At 35.0% G+C, this 18350-nt stretch overlaps 1 protein-coding gene and 1 pseudogene across 1 annotated transcript; both read left to right on the top strand.

The window, feature by feature from the left end:
- Positions 1 to 322: 322 nt before the first annotated feature.
- LOC134375717 (olfactory receptor 52N2-like) lies at positions 323 to 1290 on the top strand (annotated as a pseudogene).
- Positions 1291 to 16952: 15662 nt separating this feature from the next.
- Positions 16953 to 17909, top strand: LOC134376367 (olfactory receptor 52N2). Its single transcript, XM_063094948.1, has one exon. The coding sequence runs from the start codon at positions 16953 to 16955 to the stop codon at positions 17907 to 17909; it is 957 nt and encodes a 318-aa protein (XP_062951018.1).
- The last annotated feature ends 441 nt before the right edge of the window (positions 17910 to 18350 follow it).

Genomic DNA, 18350 nt, shown 5'->3' on the forward strand with positions numbered 1-18350 from the left:
GTAGTATGGTGGAGTGTAAGAGGTGTGCTGGGAAGAGGTGTGGCAAGTGAGAGTAGTTATTTAGACAAATTTTGCAATGGGACATTGAGTAGTGTAAGAATGTACTGTTTAATGACTTTTAGACATCATAGTTCAATGTCTCTTTTGCTAGAGTTGGACAAAAACTTCTGGATATCAAAAGAAAGTGAATTTTCATGGTATTTGAAGGTCATATTGTCAAAACCAGTGACTTTTATCTGGTCTCTAACCTTACCTCTCCCTCTCCTAGTCAGGAAGCAGTTTCTGTTAGAGAGAGTAAAATGCTTTCATTTTATCAGCCATTATGTCTGGGGCCAACAGCTCCAGCCTGACTCCAGGATTCTTTATCTTGAATGGTGTTCCTGGGCTGGAAGCTGCACACATCTGGATCTCCCTGCCATTCTGTTTCATGTACATCATTGCTGCTGTGGGCAATTGTGGGCTCATCTACCTCATCAGCCATGAGGAAGCCCTGCACCGGCCCATGTACTACTTCCTGGTCCTGCTCTCCTTCACTGATGTCACCTTGTGCACCACAACTGTACCCAATATGCTGTGCATATTCTGGTTCAACCTCAAGGACATTGACTGACTTTAATGCCTGCCTGGCCCAGATGCTTTTGTCCACATGTTGACTGCGATGGAGTCTGGGGTGCTCATGCTCGTAAGCCCTGGATCGCTATGTGGCCATCTGCTACCCTTTACACTATTCTGCCATCCTCACCAACCCTGTCATCGCCAAGGCCGGTCTTGCCACCTTCTTGAGGAGTGTGATGCTCATCATCCCATTCACTTTCCTCACCAAGCACCTGCCCTATTGCGGGGGAAACTTCATCCTTCACACCTACTGTGATCACATGTCTGTGGCCAAGGTATCCTGAGGCAATGTCAAGGTCAACACTATCTATGGCCTTTTGGCAGCCCTTATGATTGGAGGCTTTGATATGTTCTGTATTTCTTTGTCCTACATCATGACTTTACAATTGGTTGTGAGTTTGTCATCTGCAGATGCTCATCACAAGGCCTTCAGTACTTGTATCTCCCACATATGTGCTATTGTCATCACATATGTTCCAGCCTCGTTCACCATTTTTGCTCACTGTTTTGGGGAAAAAAAACATTCCACACCACATCCACATTTTAATTGCCAATCTCCATCTGATGTTTCCTCCCACTCTGAATCTCATTGTTTATGGAGTGAAAACCTAGCAGATCCAGGAAGGAATGATTAAATTATTTTTTAAGGAGAAAGATGTCTCAGGTATGAAATAGATTCATTAATTAATATTCAAAAGCCAGAAAGGACAGGAATATTTTATAGGAGACGAGTGTTAAATTACAACTAGCTGGTCTCATTTCAGAAAGCAATATTTGTTTACTATCTGCTACAATATAACTTTTGTAACAATATTACAACATTTGACTTTTTTTGTAGAACTCATCAGTGATGGAAATTAATTGCACAAATAAGAAACAAGCCACCTGAATTTGAGAAGTTTTCTTTTAAAAAGGATTCCATACAAAGTGTTCTAGAGGCTGTTTTGAACAGTTACATTGTACAGATTCCTAATGGGTCTTGCACATTGAACAAATCGCAAATGAAATGTACAAAAGAAATAAAATGTATATATTTCCTGGTCCAGTGAAGTCCTGTTCTTGATGGAAAGCAATAAAATAAAGTCTTAGAATCTGCAGCAAAAGGCCTTTAAAATTTGTCTTAGTGACTTCATTTATTTCCATTATGCTTTTCACTGCATAATTTCACACATCTTGTTTCACTTTATAAAAAGTCTCATGTTTATTTAAGTTTTATTGACTTCCTACTATCAAGGTGAATATTTATACATTTATATCAACATGATCTAAATGAATGATAGGGAGATAAGCAAGGGAATAGAGCTGTGGAAACAGAATAAACAACTCCTCTAGGGTAATTCTGAAGGCAACATACAATAAGTCTTAGAATTATTGAAAGGTGGTGGTAGACAATGGAGGAGATTCATCAGCAAAACCTATAAACACTTGAGTTTGGCTGACTTCATAGAATTTACCAATTGCTACCCTCCTCCTGGACAGGTGTAAGAGAGGTATGTATTCAGGAAGAGAAAATGATGAGAACTCAGTGTCATGGACTATCAGAGACAGAGGGAGTCCCAGGTGATAGGGATGATAGACACATACAAGGGAGGATGAGGTATAGCAAAACTGAAGAGACAAGGAAGAAGGGAATGCAGTCCATCAGTGAGTCTGCGGCCCACTGCAAGCATTTTATTAACAATAGGTTTTCTGTTTCCTGGTTTGGCATATGAAATGCTACTATCACATGACAATATTGACACTTCCAGTCTTCACATTGCAGCTTTCCTACTCTTATGCTCCAGTCAAGCACCAACTGTATGCAGGAGATCCTACTGGTTGTTATTCCCTGAGCTACATCACAGGGATTTAACGGTACTGTGGAAAATAACCTTTTCCCAAATATATTCTGCTCTTCATTTCCTGAGTCCAGAATCAACTCTCTAACGAGAATATCATCAACATCTTGTAACATTCTCTGCCAAATACAAACTCTTTTCCTCTTACTACTAACAAAGAGGTAATATGCATATCAGTTGATTAAATATATATATTAATATTAATATATGAGATTAGGTAACCCAGAGGAGTGGATGCCAAGTTATTTTTAATAGCAATAGTTTTGTTCCAAGTTCAACCAATACAGCTGAAAACTCTCACCTATAATTTGACTCCAAAAAGATACTGATAGCTCAAAGTTTATAATACGACCCAGTCTTGAACAAATTTTGGCTTTGTCTCCTGTAACCAGGCCATGTGCCAAGAAGCAAGATATGGAGCAGCTAAGGAGCTGTGCTTGGTGACTGCAGAGCCTCTAACAAGCCTGAAGATACTGTGTATGTGGATTTCCATGCTCTGCATCCTCCTATAACACTAACTAAATCTAGCCGAATTAAAACTTTGTTAGTTTTGTGAATTTTATTGTCAATCCAAACCTTATACCACTGATGGCAGTTCTAAAATCCACATTTATAAGTGTTTAACTACATCATCAAAAATAATTAGAAGGGTATACTATATACTCTCCCAAGTGCGCCACGGGCTTGGCCCTACTATTGTCTTGCTAGACATTTTTGACACTTTGAGATATTATATGAAGTTTCCTGAAATTATGGCATAGTAAAAATGCTAGAATAATTTAGGGTGTTATTAGATCGTGCTAAGTTGATATTACAGGGATTTCCAATCAGGCTGGAAGTTTGGACATAAAAAAGAGTGTATACTCTCCAATACTCCAAACACATAGAAATACTAGATTAAATAAATTTCTGAAATCATAGAGAGTAAAACTAAAGGTAAAAAAAAATGATATTCTAGAAATAACAAGGGAAATCATAGAGAACAGCAGGAGAAGAGAATTTACAGCCTATACTGAAATTCTTCTCAATCATACGCCTTTAATTTTTTTTTATGTTTATATTCACATGTAAAGGTTGAATTAAGCACAGAGCATAGAATCTGAAATCACTGAACCGTTTTTGAGTAAGAACTGAAATATTTATACCCACTAGCCCAAAAGTACAAAAAAAAAAAAAAACCTAATATGATTATTTGAGGAAATATCAATGTAACACACATCATTATAGATAAAACCAAAAAGGTGGAAACGTACATGAAGAAATTTTGTATGTTTGTTTTTTTTCCGCACAATCAATTATTTTTTCTCTGTAGTAGAAAAAATACTCAATACACACCCTGATATTTTATGCATCTCCGGAATCCTCCACACCCACACAAACATATGCACACAGCATACAGGGGAAATTGAAAATACAGTAAACAAGATAGAAATTAGGTATTGAAAGAAAGGGATAAAATATATAACGTGTATACTAATAAATTTAGTCCACATGTCTTCACTAATAATTGCCATAAGTGGGGCATGGGTAAGACGGACCCTGATTTAAGGAACTTCTGGGAATTGTACAGTGTACACTGTCTGTGGGAAAGAAAATAAGCAGCCATGGAAATAGAAGAATGCTCCCTCAAGAGAGGAGAGACTGATCACACTTTCCCAGAAACTGAATTGGTGTGGGAACACATATATTAATCTGCCCATCATATCTAAGTATGAGAGAGATAAGAGAGAGAGAAAAAAGACGTTTTATTTTCCAAATTTGCTAATAAACATCCAGAATAGACAGATTTAACTCTGGTCGAAAATGAACAAAGAGGAAAAGCAACCTTATCACAAATAATAATTATATTGAGCCTATAAAAATGTCCTGATACATAAAAGAGAAGAAATAACATGTAGAAAAACAAATAAAAATTACCAGAGATGTATAAAATTCTTACTGTGATATTAGAAAGACTATTTAAATAATCATTCAAAACTGGATCTAATTTTTTATGATCTATGAAAAAGGAGAAAAAAATAATGACAGAAATGCCTTGGAAGGACAGAACAGAAGATGAGATGATAAGATAATAGGATGAGATCAAACAATAATGAATTAGCAAAGAAAGTTTAATTAAGAAAGTAAAAACAATGCAAATTGACATGTATGATTTATGAGTAAATAAAAGAAGTTATGCTTTACATTAGTAATGCTGAAAGCAAATACAAAAAGTTGTTATACAATGCAGTGGGTAAAGACAGTGAGGTAAAACTGTTTACAGAAGATAAAAGAGAATCAAGAGGCAACAAAAATATCCTTGTGGTAATAAAGCAGAGCTATAAGTGGCTGAAGCATAAACAATATTTAAAGCAATATAGAAGATAATGAATCCAATTTAATACTGGTGCATGTGTGCATGTTTAAAGAAAGGACCACACACAAAGAAAAAGCGTTTCAAGAGACTTGTTCCCATAGATACTCATAGTCTAAAAATATCCCGACTACAATATTGAAAAAAAAAGGAAATTCCATCCACATATAAAGGAAAATAGCAAGTTAAATGAAAAGAAAAGAAAAAAAGAGAAAGAAATAGTAAGGAGAACTAGAAGAAGAGGAGAAGAAAGGAAAGGACAAGAAATGAGAGAGAAAAGGAAGAAAAGAGGAGAGAGGAAATGCTTCAACACCAAGATCCAGAATAGAGTGGGATGACTTGTTCTGAACTTTAAAAAAGGCAATGGTTACACTTAAAATTATTCATCATATATGAAACATTAGTTTGATCACTTTCATTCCCTAATAATATTCCAATTTGTAAACATACCACAATTTATTGATTAATTATACTATTCAGGGAGATTTTGGTGGGCTCCTACTAGTAATACTGCCATAAACATTCTTGAACATGTTTTTTAGAGCACATATGTCCATATTTTCTTGGTTTTACAGCCAAGAGTGGAATCTCTGAATCATAGAATGTTTTTATGTTCATTTTGGGCATATAATATCAACTGTATTCCAAGATGGTTCTACCAATTTAAACCCTCACCAAGTGTTAAAGAATTTCATATACTCCACATCCTTCCACACACTTGGTATTGCTGGCGTTGTAAAATCAATGCTTTTAATTTGCATTTACCTAACGACTAAGATCAAACACATTTTCTTAAGTTCTTGGCTCTTTGATTATTTTCTTTTGTTTTCTTTTCTTGAGTGGCAGCTCAAGACTTTTGCCTATTTCTCTAATGAATTTTTATTTTGTTTTGATGTGTAGGATATATTTATATATTATGGATAAAACCCTTTGTTAGTTATACATGTTGGCATATGTTTCCTTCCAATCTGTGGCTTCTATTTTTATTATCTTAAAATGTTGTATTTTGATTAACAGAATTTCTTGATTTTATTGTAGTTTACTTTTATCATTTTTTAAAATATGTTACCAAAAAAGAAAAAAAAACCCTGCTGTTGCAAACATTCCTGTAAATATTGTTGGCGAATTTAAAACAGCATTCCTCTATGGCATAGAGCCAGGAGACCTGGTAGAAAAATTGTATATGTATCTTCAGTTTTATAAGATGTTTTGTAAATATTTGTACCAATGTATTAATGTAAAAACAAAGAATAATAAAAATTAAGCATTCTTAGATTTTTTGTCATTTTTGATAAAAGGATTATGGTGCTGAAGTCTTAAATATACTACCATATGTTATCATCTAAAATATTATTTTAACATTCTAGTGAAAAGCAACAATATATTTTGTTTTGATTGTCGTGTATTATAGGATTCCAGAACAAAGATTTACTTTTTCTCAGTTGACCCACCACCATTGTTGTGATCACTGGCCTTTCTCCCTTTAGCAGTTCCATTTTTGCAATATGTTGGGTGTTTATGGGTTCATGGGTTTGTTTCTGGACACTCCCCCCTGTTCAATGGGCATATTTTGTTTCAAGACTACAGTGTCTTTATTACTGTAATTTTATAATATATCTTGACATTCAGTAGGTAATCAAATTTTGTTCTTCTTCATAAAACAGTACCAATGTTTTTCAAGGAAAAAAAACACAAAAAAGGATACACTACACATTTATCAACAAAATAATTGCTAAATTGTGATATTCTACAACTGTTTGTTCTTTAGCCAGAATTTTGTTTCTTCTGTTTCTCTAAAAGTGTTGTGTAAGCTATTGATGTTCTGTTCCATTTCAAAATATAGCTCCAGGTTCTTATTTTTAAAAACTGAAAATGAATAATAAGTACTGGTTTTCATATTTCATTAAATTTATAAATTACTTGAAGATAAAATTATTTCTATACCATATTAGTCTTTGGGTCCCTGGACATAGCCATTTTTTTTATAGCTTTCAGTGAAGATTTTCAAATTTTCAGTTAAATTAGATTCCAGATATTTGAAACTATTGCTAAGGGTATCAGTTTTTAATTGTCATTTTCTAATGTGCTACTAAATTATTTATAAATATAATAGTGAACCTGTTCCCACTGAAATTCTTAAGTTAACAAATTAATACTAAATTCATCTGTAGATTCACTTATATTTTATGTATGCACAACTAATCTGCAAAAATTAGTTTTAATTACCTATGTTCAGTCATTACCAAGTTTTGCCTTATTTTACTAGATGGAACTTTTACACAGTGTTGAATAGAAGTGATGGTAGCTGAAATCCTAGGTTTGAACTGATCTCAGAAGGAATGCCTTTAATAGTTTACTATTATAATGCTAATCGTACATTTTTATATGCCTTTCATTAGACCAGTATTTTGTGGTTTTTTGCTATTGAACTATATTATATACAATAAATTGCACAGCTCTTAAGTGTTAGTTTAATAAGTTTTGACAGCAGTATACATTTATATAAATGACACATAACACAGGATAAAAAATATTTAAATCCTGCCAAAAATTCCCTTTTTGCTCCTATTAGTTATTACCTCTTCCCCAGAGGATGTCATTTTTTCATTTCTTTCAATTAAAATTATTTTTGCTTGTTCTCAGGCTGCAAATGAATTTAATTACAAACTGTAATTTTGTATCTGGGTTTTTTGGCTCAGTATAATGTTTTGAGATTTATTTGTGTTGTAGTTTTATATCTTTTTGTTATTATTTCTCAGCTATAAACTATTGTGTATATATAAAATACATTATTGGTAGATTTATTATGTTTTTAATTTTTATTATTAATTATAAGCATACTCATTATTACAAATCATGATTTTTCTTTATGCCCTTTACCCATCCTATCACTCCCAAAACCCCCACCCTGCCTTCCCCCCCATCTCTAGTATCCTGACATTTATTCTCTCCTTCTGGAAGTTCTTTTCTTCCTTCCTTCCTTCCTTCCTTCCTTCCTTCCTTCCTTCCTTCCTTTAGTTCTTTCATTCCTTCTTTCTTAGCACCCAGTTATGAGTGAGAAAACGTGGTATCTCTCTTTCTTTTTCTGGCTTATTTCACTTAACATAATAGTCTCCATACTCATCCATGTTGCTGTAAATGGCAGAATTTCACTCTATTTTATGGTTGAGTAGTATTCCATTGTGCATATATTCCAGATTTTCCTTATGCAATCATCCAGCATAAACACTTAGGTTGGTTCCATATTTTAGCTACTGTAAATAGAGCTGCAGTGAACATGGAAGTTCAGGTATCCCTTCGAGATGATGATTTCCATTCTTTGGATAAATGCCCAGTAGTGGGATTACTGGATAATACAATAGTTCTATCTGTAGTTGTTTGAGGAAATTCTGTACTATTTTCCATAACGGTTGTATTAATTTACAGTCCCAACAACAGTGTAGAAGAGTTGCCCTTTCCATGCATCCTTGCCAGCATTTGTTGTTCTCGGTCTTTTAGTAATGGCCAGTCTAACTGGGGTAAGATGATATCTCAATGTGGTTTTGTGGCATTTCTCTGAGAACTAGTGATATTGAGCATTTTTCAGGTACTAGTAGGCCATTTGTATGTCTTCCTTTGAAAAACGTCTATTCGATTCCTTTGCCCACTTTCTAATTGGATTATTTCATTTTTTACTATATAGGTGTATGAGTTATTTATACATTCTGAATATTAATCCCTTGTCAGATGTATAGTTTGAAAGTACTTTCAAACATTCTTTATGCTGTCTTTCTGTTCTGTTGATTGTTTCCTCTGCTGTGCAGAAGCTTTTTAGTTTGATATAATCCCATTTATTTATTTTTTCTTTTGTTGCTTGTGATCTGGGGTTCTGATTCATAAACTCTATGCCTAGTTGTACTTCTTGGAGTATTCCCTATAAGTTTTCCTTTAGTGATTTTGTGGGTTTGGTCTTATATTTAAGTCTTAAATCCATTTTGAGTTGATTTTGATGTATGGCGAGAGGTACAGGTCCAGTTTCATTTTTCTGTGTATAGAAGTCTAATTTTCCCAGCACCTTTTATTAAAGAGGCAGTCTTTTCCACAACGTATGTTCTCATTGCCTTTGTCAAAGATCAATTGGTTGATTCCCAGGTTCTCTATTCTGTTCTGTTGGTCTGATTGTCTGTATTTATGCCAGTATCATGATGTTTTGGTTTTAAAAGCTTTGTAATATAATTTGAAGTCAGATAGTGTTATGCCTCCAACTTTGGTTTTTATTTTTTTCCCTCAGGATTGCTTTGGGTATTCAGGATTTTTTGTAGTTCTGTCTGAATATTAGGTTTGTTTTTCTATTTTTGTAAGAAAGTCATTTGTATTTTAATGGTGATTCCATTGGATCTGTAGATTGCTTTGGGTAGAATGGACAAGTTTTACAAATGTTTATTCTTCCCATCCAAGAGTATAGTATGTCTTTCCATCTTTTTGTGTCCTCTTTAATATCTTTCAGTAGTATTTTGTAGTTCTTATTGTTGAGATCATTCACCTCCTTGGTTCAATTGATTCGTAGGTATTTCATATTTTTGACTATTGTAAATGAACTTGCTTTCTTGATTTCTATTCCTGATAGTTCATTTCTGGAGTATAAAACCACTACTGATTTTGGGGTGTTCATTTTGTATCCTGCAACATTACTAAAATTGTTAATCACTGCTAAGATTTTTTTAAATATAGTCTATGTGTTTATTTAAATATAAGATCATGTCATCTACAAATAGGGAAAGTTTGTCTTCATCCTTTCCAATCCAATTGCCCTTTATTTTTTTCTCTTCCCTGGTTGCTCTGGCTAGTACTTCCAATGCTATTTAATAAAGGAGTGGCAAGAGTGGGCATCTTTGTTTTGTTCCTGTTCTTTAAGAAACCACTTTCAACTTTTCCCCATTCAGGATGATATTGCCAATTGGTTTGTCATAAAAGGCTTTTATTGTGTTAAGATAATTTCCTCTTATACTTAATTTGCTGAGAGTCTTTATCACTCAGGGATGTTGCATTTTGTCAAATGCTTTTTCCTGAATCTACTGGTATATCATATGTTATTTGCCCTTGGTTTTGTTGATGTGGTGTATCACATTTATTGACTTGCATATGTTGAACCATCCTTGCATCCTTTGAATGAATCCTATTTGATCATGGTGTGTAATTTTTTCTTTTTGTGTTGCCATATTCTGATTGCTAATATTTTGTTGAAGATTTTGGCATCAATGTTCATGAAGGATATTGGCCTGTAATTTTTAATTTTTGTTGTATCGTTATCTGGTTTTGATATCAGGGTGATGCTGGCCTCATAGAATGAGTTTGGGAGAATGGCTTCTGTTTCAACTTTTTGGAAAAGTTTGAAGAGAAGTGGTATTAATTCTTCTTTAAGGTTTTGATAAAATTCAGCAGTAAAGCCATTTGGCCTTTTCTTTGTTGGAAGATTGCTGATTATTGCCTCAATTTCACTGCTTGTTTTTGGTCTCTTCAATTTTCTGTTTCTTCTTGTTTCAGTAGAAAGTTTGTATTTGTCCAGAAATTTATCCATTTCCTTCAAGTTTTCATATTTATTGGTGTACAGTTGTTTATAACAATCTCTGATGATTCTTCTTATTTCTGTGGTACCAATTGTAATGTCTCTCTTTTCATTTCTGATTTTCCTTATTTGGGTCTTCTCTCCATTTTTTATTTATTTATTTATTTATTCATTCATTCATTCATTCATTCATTTATTGTTAACTAGCTAATGGTTTCATTATTTTATTTATCTTCTCAACAAAACAAACTTTTTGTGTCATTGATCTTTGGTATAGGTTTTCGGGTCTCTATTTCATTTAGTTCTGCCTTGATCTTAATTATTTCTTTTCATCTGCTAATTTTAGGATTGGATTGTTGTTGTTTTTCTTGTTCTTTGAGGCATAGTTTAGGTCATTTATTTGAAGTATTTCCATTCATTTGATGTAAGTATTTATTGCAATACACTTTCCTGTTAGCATTACTTTTGCAGTATGCCACAGATTTTGGTATGATGTTTCTTCATCTTCATTAGTTTCAAGAAATTTTTTGATTTCCTGTTTAAGTTCTTGTTGGACCCATAAGTCATTGAGGAGTCTTGTTTATTTCCCATGCACTTGTATAGTTTCCAGAATTTTGCTTGTTATTGATTTCCAGTTCTAATCCATTGTGGTTGAAAAGATACTTCAAATGATTTTAATTTTTTGAAATTTGTTGAGACTTGTGACCTAACATGTGGTCTATCCTGGAGGATGTTCCATGCGTTCAAGAGAAGAATGTGTATTCTGTAGTTGTTGGATGAAATGTTCTGTAGATGTCCACCAGGTCCAATTTGTCTATGTTGTAGTTTAAGTCATGTACTTCCTTGTTGATTTGTTGCCTGGAAGATCTGTCCAATGCTGAGAGAGGGGTTTTCAGGTCATCCACTATTATTGTATTCTATCTCCTTTTTTAGGTCTAAGAATGTTCACTTTACATAACTAGGTGTTCCAGTGTTAGGCACATACATATTTATGATCATTATGTCTTCTAACTAGATAGATCCCTTTATCATTATATAATGGCCTTCCTTGTTGTTTTGTTTTGGTTTTTTTATGGTTTTTGTTTTGAAGTCTATTTTATACAGTATAAGAATAGCTACTCCTGCTCACTTTTGGTTTCCATTCACATGGCATACTTTTTTCCATCCCTTCACTTTTAGTCTCTGTGTGTCTATATAGTTGAGGTGGGTCTCTTGAAGACAGTACACAGTTGGTTCTAGGTTTTTAATCCAATAAGTCAGTCTTGGGAGTTTAATCCATTTACATTTAGGGTTATTATTGACAAATATATCTTTACTCCTGTCAATATTCTGCTTTATGTTTAGAAGTTTTAAAATCATTTGTTCCTTTTTTCCCCTTTTATTTTTCATCTTCAGTGTTACTTGGATTTTTGAAGTGATGTGATTTAGCTTCTTTCTCTATCTCATTTGCATTTTGGTTTTAATGGTGGGTTTGGTTATTCTTGCAAATCTGTGATAGTGATTTTCATTTTCAGATTCTAGATGTAGGACTCCTTTGAGTATTTCTTGCAGGGTTGTTAGTGTGGTAGTTAACTCCCATAATTTTTGTTTGTCTGGAAAATACACTATTTCTCCCTCATTTTTGAAGGAGAGCCTGGCTGGGTAAAGGATTCTTGGCTGGAAATTTTTTTCTTTTAGTATTTTTAGTGTATCATTCCACTTTCTTCTGGCCTGTAGGGTTTCAAATGAGAAGTTTGCCATTAGCCTGATGGGGCTTCCCTTGTAGGTAAATTGATGCTTTTCTCTTGCTGGTTTTACAAGTCTCTCTTTATCTTTGAGCTTTGCAAATTTGACTATAATATGTCTTGGAGAAGATCTTTTTGGGTTGAATCTGCTTGGGGACCTTAGAGCTTCCTGTATCTGAAGGTCTGCATCTCTCCCTATGCCTGGGAAGTTTTATGTATTTATTTTCTTGAATGGGTTTTCAATATCTTTTCCTTCCTCCTCTCCTTCTGGAACACCCACAATTCAGATGTTAAAGCACTTGAGGTATCTGCTAGCTCTCTTAGATTTTCTTCATTGTTTTTAATTCTTTTTACCTTTTTTTTTTTTTTTTTTTTTGTCTGCATGGGTTATTTCAAAAAGAGCAACTTCATGATCTGAAATTCTTTCTTCTTCTTGTTCTAGCCTGCTGCTCAAGCTCTCTGTTGTGTTTTTTATTTCATTGAGTGAATCCTTCATATCTAGGAGTTTTTTACATTCTTTTTTAAGGTACTAATCTTATTATAAATTTCCTCTTTCATATCCTGGATAATTTTTCTTATGTCATTATGCTCTGATTCTTCTGTTATCTCTTAGTTTTATTAAGATCTGTGCTTGTAATTCCTTTTTAGACATTTCAATGGTTTCCTGTTCTATGGGGTCTAATACTTGAGAATTACCGTATTCCTTTGGTGGTATCATTTTTCTTGTTTATTTGTAGTTCTAGTATTTTTTGTGGATGTTTGGTCATCTGGTAGCACACTTGCTTCTTCTATTTCTATGGAATGAGCTATGAGGAGAAAGATTTCCTCCTCTATTTGTATGGTCTGCTGGTGACTCTTCTTGTATCAATGCAGTTGAGTGTGCAGTGGGCTGCCAGGGCTCCTGTTCAGTCAATGGGAGAGCCTCTCTGGGTCTCAGATGGGCATGTGCCAGTGTCTGTGTCAGGGCAAGGGTCCGGGAACCCCACTCACCTGGGATGTCCGCATCATCAGTGTGTGGGCCTCTCTGGGGTTCGGGGCAGGCATGGGTCTGCACCTGCATCAGGGCCGGTGCATGGGAGTGGCAGTCACCTGGGGTGCCCACTTGGTCAGTCACTGGACAGACCCCTCCAGGTTTGGGGGAGGGTATGGGCCAATGCCTGCATTGGAACCAGGTCACAGGAGCAGTCCTTACCTGGGGCTCCCACTCAGTTGGTCAGTGTGGGCCTCTTTCAGGTTGGGGTGGGCTTGGGCTGGCATGGCCCTCAACTGGGGTGCCCACTAGGTCCTGGTTCATTTATTAATTGGGGGGTTACATGAACATTTAATATTTTATTTGTAGACAAATTATTTCTTTTATCTCTTTTTAAAACCTAAATGTGAAATTGATAGGTCATGAATTTGGTATGTGTATAACTTAATAAGAAACTGCTGAAATGTTCTGTTAAATTATTACAAAATTCTACACATCACTTGCTAATGTATTATAGTTTCAGATTGCAGTTGTGATATACTTTCAATGACAACTTAAGGAGTATATCCAACATTTGCTGAATTTGGTAGAAATCCTCATACATTTACCATCTAAAATTACAAAAATCATCTTAATTTGCTTTTAATTTTCTTCAGGAGAAATCTTCTTCACAATAAATATCAAAAGGAAAACTCAAGTAATAAAAATATATATAAGTATATGCAAAACTGTTTTCCAAAATCTTCCCCCAAAATAAATGAACATGTAAGAGTATGTACGCTATGCACATATGTGTGTTTATGTAGCCATTAATTCATCTAACAAACTCAGAACAAGTCATAAATTAGACATAGCACAATTCTATATCTTTTATATAATACATGTGAGTCTCTATCTCTGTCTCTCTGTCTCTTTCTTCCTCTTTTTCTATTTATATATATATAATATATATAATACATGTATACACACATGCATTATATACACATATACTAATATATGCACATACATATACATATATATGTATACACACCTCGGTGGTGAGATGGTGATATTGAAATTGTCATCATCGAGGTAAATTAAAAACAATTTTTATGACAATGAAAACTCTTGGTCAGAATCTACACTTGGGAGAATATATTTAACTTTAATCCTATTTTTAATTTTTGCTGTTTCACCCTTACTCAAAGAGCTAGTAAATATAGAAATAATTTCAAAAGTCCCAAAGGATATTTTTCTTCTAACCAGAGCCCTCTGAGGCAGCCTATGGAGACCCAATCAGGTATGGACACTAGAGTCTAGAGAATTCTCAAATGGTACAGAAATGCTATGTAGAGGTAGAATCTGATTTTGTAGAACTCCTGATCCTCAAGACTCTAAGTCATGCACGCTAGCCTCATCTTCGGCAGCACTGAGGTGAGTCTAAGCAATCCCAAAAGGCTTATATTTTTCTAAAATGCAAAGATTTTAGTGCAAGAAATGCAAGTGTTTGAGATGTGATTTATGGGAAGTTCAGTATTTCTCCTTCACTCCAATCAAAATAGATGACCATTTATTTGGAACTAGGAAGGGAAACATGGTTCCCTAAATGTGATATAAATTTAAAACTATTTCACAATTTATTTAATGTAGAGAAGTACAGGCAGTAGAGGATTCCAATGGGAGTGAAACATTTTTTTTTTTTTTTTTGCCTTACTTAATAAATTCCTATAACTCAGAATTGCTTTCAGTGGGAGAGGTCTTTGTGGATAAATGGAAAGTAACCCAAGACTAAATTTGAATCCTGGAAGACAGTGAAATTGCTGGAAGAAAAAGCCTTACAGAAATCTTGCCATGCAATTCTCCTACCAAGTGCTTTGCAGCATCTGTGTGAATGAACGAGTCCCGAATCTGGCTATCTCACCAATATATTCTCTCTGTGTAGAGAGTTCCTCTAGCTAAAAACTTTCTGTAACTTTACACATTTGTTCTGCCTTTTCCCTAAGATAAAGATAAGCTTTCTCTTTCTCCTACTTGAAAATTGGCTTCTTCCTATGTCATCATGACTTGCTTAAGCTAGTTATGGTCAGTTTATGCAACTATTCTTCAGGATTAGGATCAGTAAGTTAGAACAACAGATGTAGATTGATGAAATATATGCCCTAAAGCCAAACAAATTTGGACTTGAATCTTGGTTCTACCAGTATTAAATTTTTGTGGCTTAGGTATTTTATTGAGTCACTCTGAACCTCCATTTTTTCACCTATAAAATAAAGATAACAACATATATCCGTGGTTTTATTATAAGTTTGAATATAGTAATGAACCCCCATTGAAATATTAGCTCCATGAGTGAGAAGGATTTTGTCTGGTTGAATGAAGTATTCTTAGAAGCTAGAATGGTACCTGGCATATGGAAGACAATCAGTAAATATCTGTTCAACGAATAATATATGTTTTAGCACATAATCTGACAGTTATTATAATAGATAACATATATTGTGTACTTACTAGATGCCAGGTAACAATTGGAAGATGAATTCTTATTTAACCATTTTAATACCTCTATGACACGTAATATTATCACCCCCCCTTTAAAAGTTATGAAAGTTGTGCAAAGAGGGGTTTTGGACTTGTTCAAGTTTATCCAGCTAGACAGTGATGAGAACAAGATTTAATCCATGGAGCGTGAGTGGCTTTGTCTCTAGAGCAGCATGCAGTAAAACTCTGATCTTATATTTTCAAAGAACAGACACTGAACCATCGATTTTTCCTTCTTTTGAATATATTCTAGTTTTAAAAACAGCTCACTAGTAGCAGAATTCATGTACATCTCTGAGAATCACGCGGAAGGGAGGGTGCAGAGAGTTTTGTTTTTTTTTTTTTTTTTTTTTTATTGAGGAGGGGTAAGAAAAAACTGGCTCTGAGTTTATCTGTTTTCCTGTTTGTGATTTAATAAGTGTGGATTGATTTTTTAGTTATATGGTATTGATGCTTAGAACAATCTGAGATTTTTCTGTGGTGGGTGATCATTTTAATTAATACTACCTTGTGCAGAGCTGAAAATTCCTACTTCTGATATCCTAACTTCTTTGTCTTTTCCTTCCTGTTTTGTGGCTCTGGTGCCCTCTGGCTACCTTAGAAGGAGCAGAGACATTCAAAGCAGCATTCACCACAGTTCTCTTTACAAAAAATTTAATGTCTGCTTGCTTCATTACTTAGAGTTAACATGATACTTGCAAGGATTTAGCTGAATGAGATTTTCCCAGATTTTATTCCAGGTTAAAGAGGCATTTGTATATTTCTTCTGTCTACAATATGAAAACATGTTTTAATCTCTTTGAGACCATAGTAACTAGCATTTATTCTCTAAAGTTCACTTCACAATCCCCCGATATACAAGTAGTTAGTTTTCAAAATCTCATACAATCTTTCTCACCCTGAAGTGCACAATGGGACTTGAATTAAAGCAGCTCCATTTAAATGTACATATATTAATCATGGTATGTTTGATGTCATGGAATGCTTTATATAGAGATTTTTAAAAAGACAACAACGGCAATAACAACAGTAGTGATTACTGCTAATATTTATTGTGTGTTCACTATGTACTGTGCACATTTTCATCACATTATGTAGGTTATCTTATTGAATGATTCTGACAATTTTCTGAGCTTGATGCAATTATTACTGTATTTTAGATAGAGAAAACTGAATCATAAAGTGGGTAAATATCTTGCCAATATCATACACCAGGTAAGAATCAGAGTTGGCATATGAAGCTAGACAGTGTGATTCCTTTCAAAAGTCTAATAGAAGCCACACTTTTTGCATTTAGTTTCCATGCCTTCTACTCATATTTGATTTATTTTCTGGTCCAGGAAGCTGCCACTGTTAAGGAGAGTAAAATGCTTTCATTTTATCAGCCATTATGTCTGGGGCCAACAGCTCCAGCCTGACTCCAGGATTCTTTATCTTGAATGGTGTTCCTGGGCTGGAAGCTGCACACATCTGGATCTCCCTGCCATTCTGTTTCATGTACATCATTGCTGTTGTGGGCAATTGTGGGCTCATCTACCTCATCAGCCATGAGGAGGCCCTGCACCAGCCTATGTACTACTTCCTGGCCCTGCTCTCCTTCACTGATGTCACCTTGTGCACCACAACTGTACCCAATATGCTGTGCATATTCTGGTTCAACCTCAAGGACATTGACTTTAATGCCTGCCTGGTCCAGATGTTTTTTGTCCACATGTTGACTGCGATGGAGTCTGGGGTGCTCATGCTCATGGCCCTGGATCGCTATGTGGCCATCTGCTACCCTTTACGCTATTCTGCCATCCTCAGCTACCCTGTCATCGCCAAGGCCGGTCTTGCCACCTTCTTGAGGAGTGTGATGCTCATCATCCCATTCACTTTCCTCACCAAGCACCTGCCCTATTGCCGGGGAAACTTCATCCTTCACACGTACTGTGATCACATGTCTGTGGCCAAGGTATCCTGTGGCAATGTCAAAGTCAATGCTATCTATGGTCTTATGGTTGCTCTCCTGATTGGTGTGTTTGACATCTGCTGTATCTCTGTGTCTTATACTATGATCTTGAGGGTGGTAGTGAGTCTGTCATCAGCAGATGCTCGTCATAAAGCCTTCAGCACCTGTACATCTCATATTTGTGCCATTGTGATAACCTATATCCCTGCTTTTTTCACTTTTTTCACTCACCGTTTTGGAGGACACAGTATCCCCCATCACATACACATCATTGTGGCCAATCTTTATCTGCTTCTGCCTCCTACCATGAATCCAATTGTTTATGGAATCAAGACCAAGCAGATTAGGGAAGGCATAATCAAATTTTTACTCAGAGACAAGACAGGCTTTGCCTAAGACAAATAGATTACAAAGTAGATATATTGCTTGACGTGGAGGACAAAATAGTGAAGAAGAAATTCATAAAAAATGTGAATAAAATGGTTAAAAACATGAGTCACTCTAATACATAGATTTTCTGAAGTCTGTGCAAATGTATATTACAAAATTTTTCTTGTGAACAAAGGTCTGCCAAAGTACCAAATGCAAAGTAAGGAAGTAACAGACAAACACATTCCTTACAGGGCTTATGTTTTTCATAATGGTTTATAGACTCAAATGTCTAGTCAGACCAGAAAGGTAATAAAATGAGGAATGTAGGCCTAGTGTCAATCTATGCATTATGTGTAAGATGAGGAGGCTGTAACATCACGGAGCAAGCATGTTCTCTCCATAAAGTACAAATTATACCCGAACCAAGCACACAGTTGTCATGGGGTAACATGAGCCCAGTGTTAC

This window comes from Cynocephalus volans, chromosome 4, assembly GCF_027409185.1.
Source record: "Cynocephalus volans isolate mCynVol1 chromosome 4, mCynVol1.pri, whole genome shotgun sequence".
In the NCBI taxonomy this organism is placed as follows: domain Eukaryota; kingdom Metazoa; phylum Chordata; class Mammalia; order Dermoptera; family Cynocephalidae; genus Cynocephalus; species Cynocephalus volans.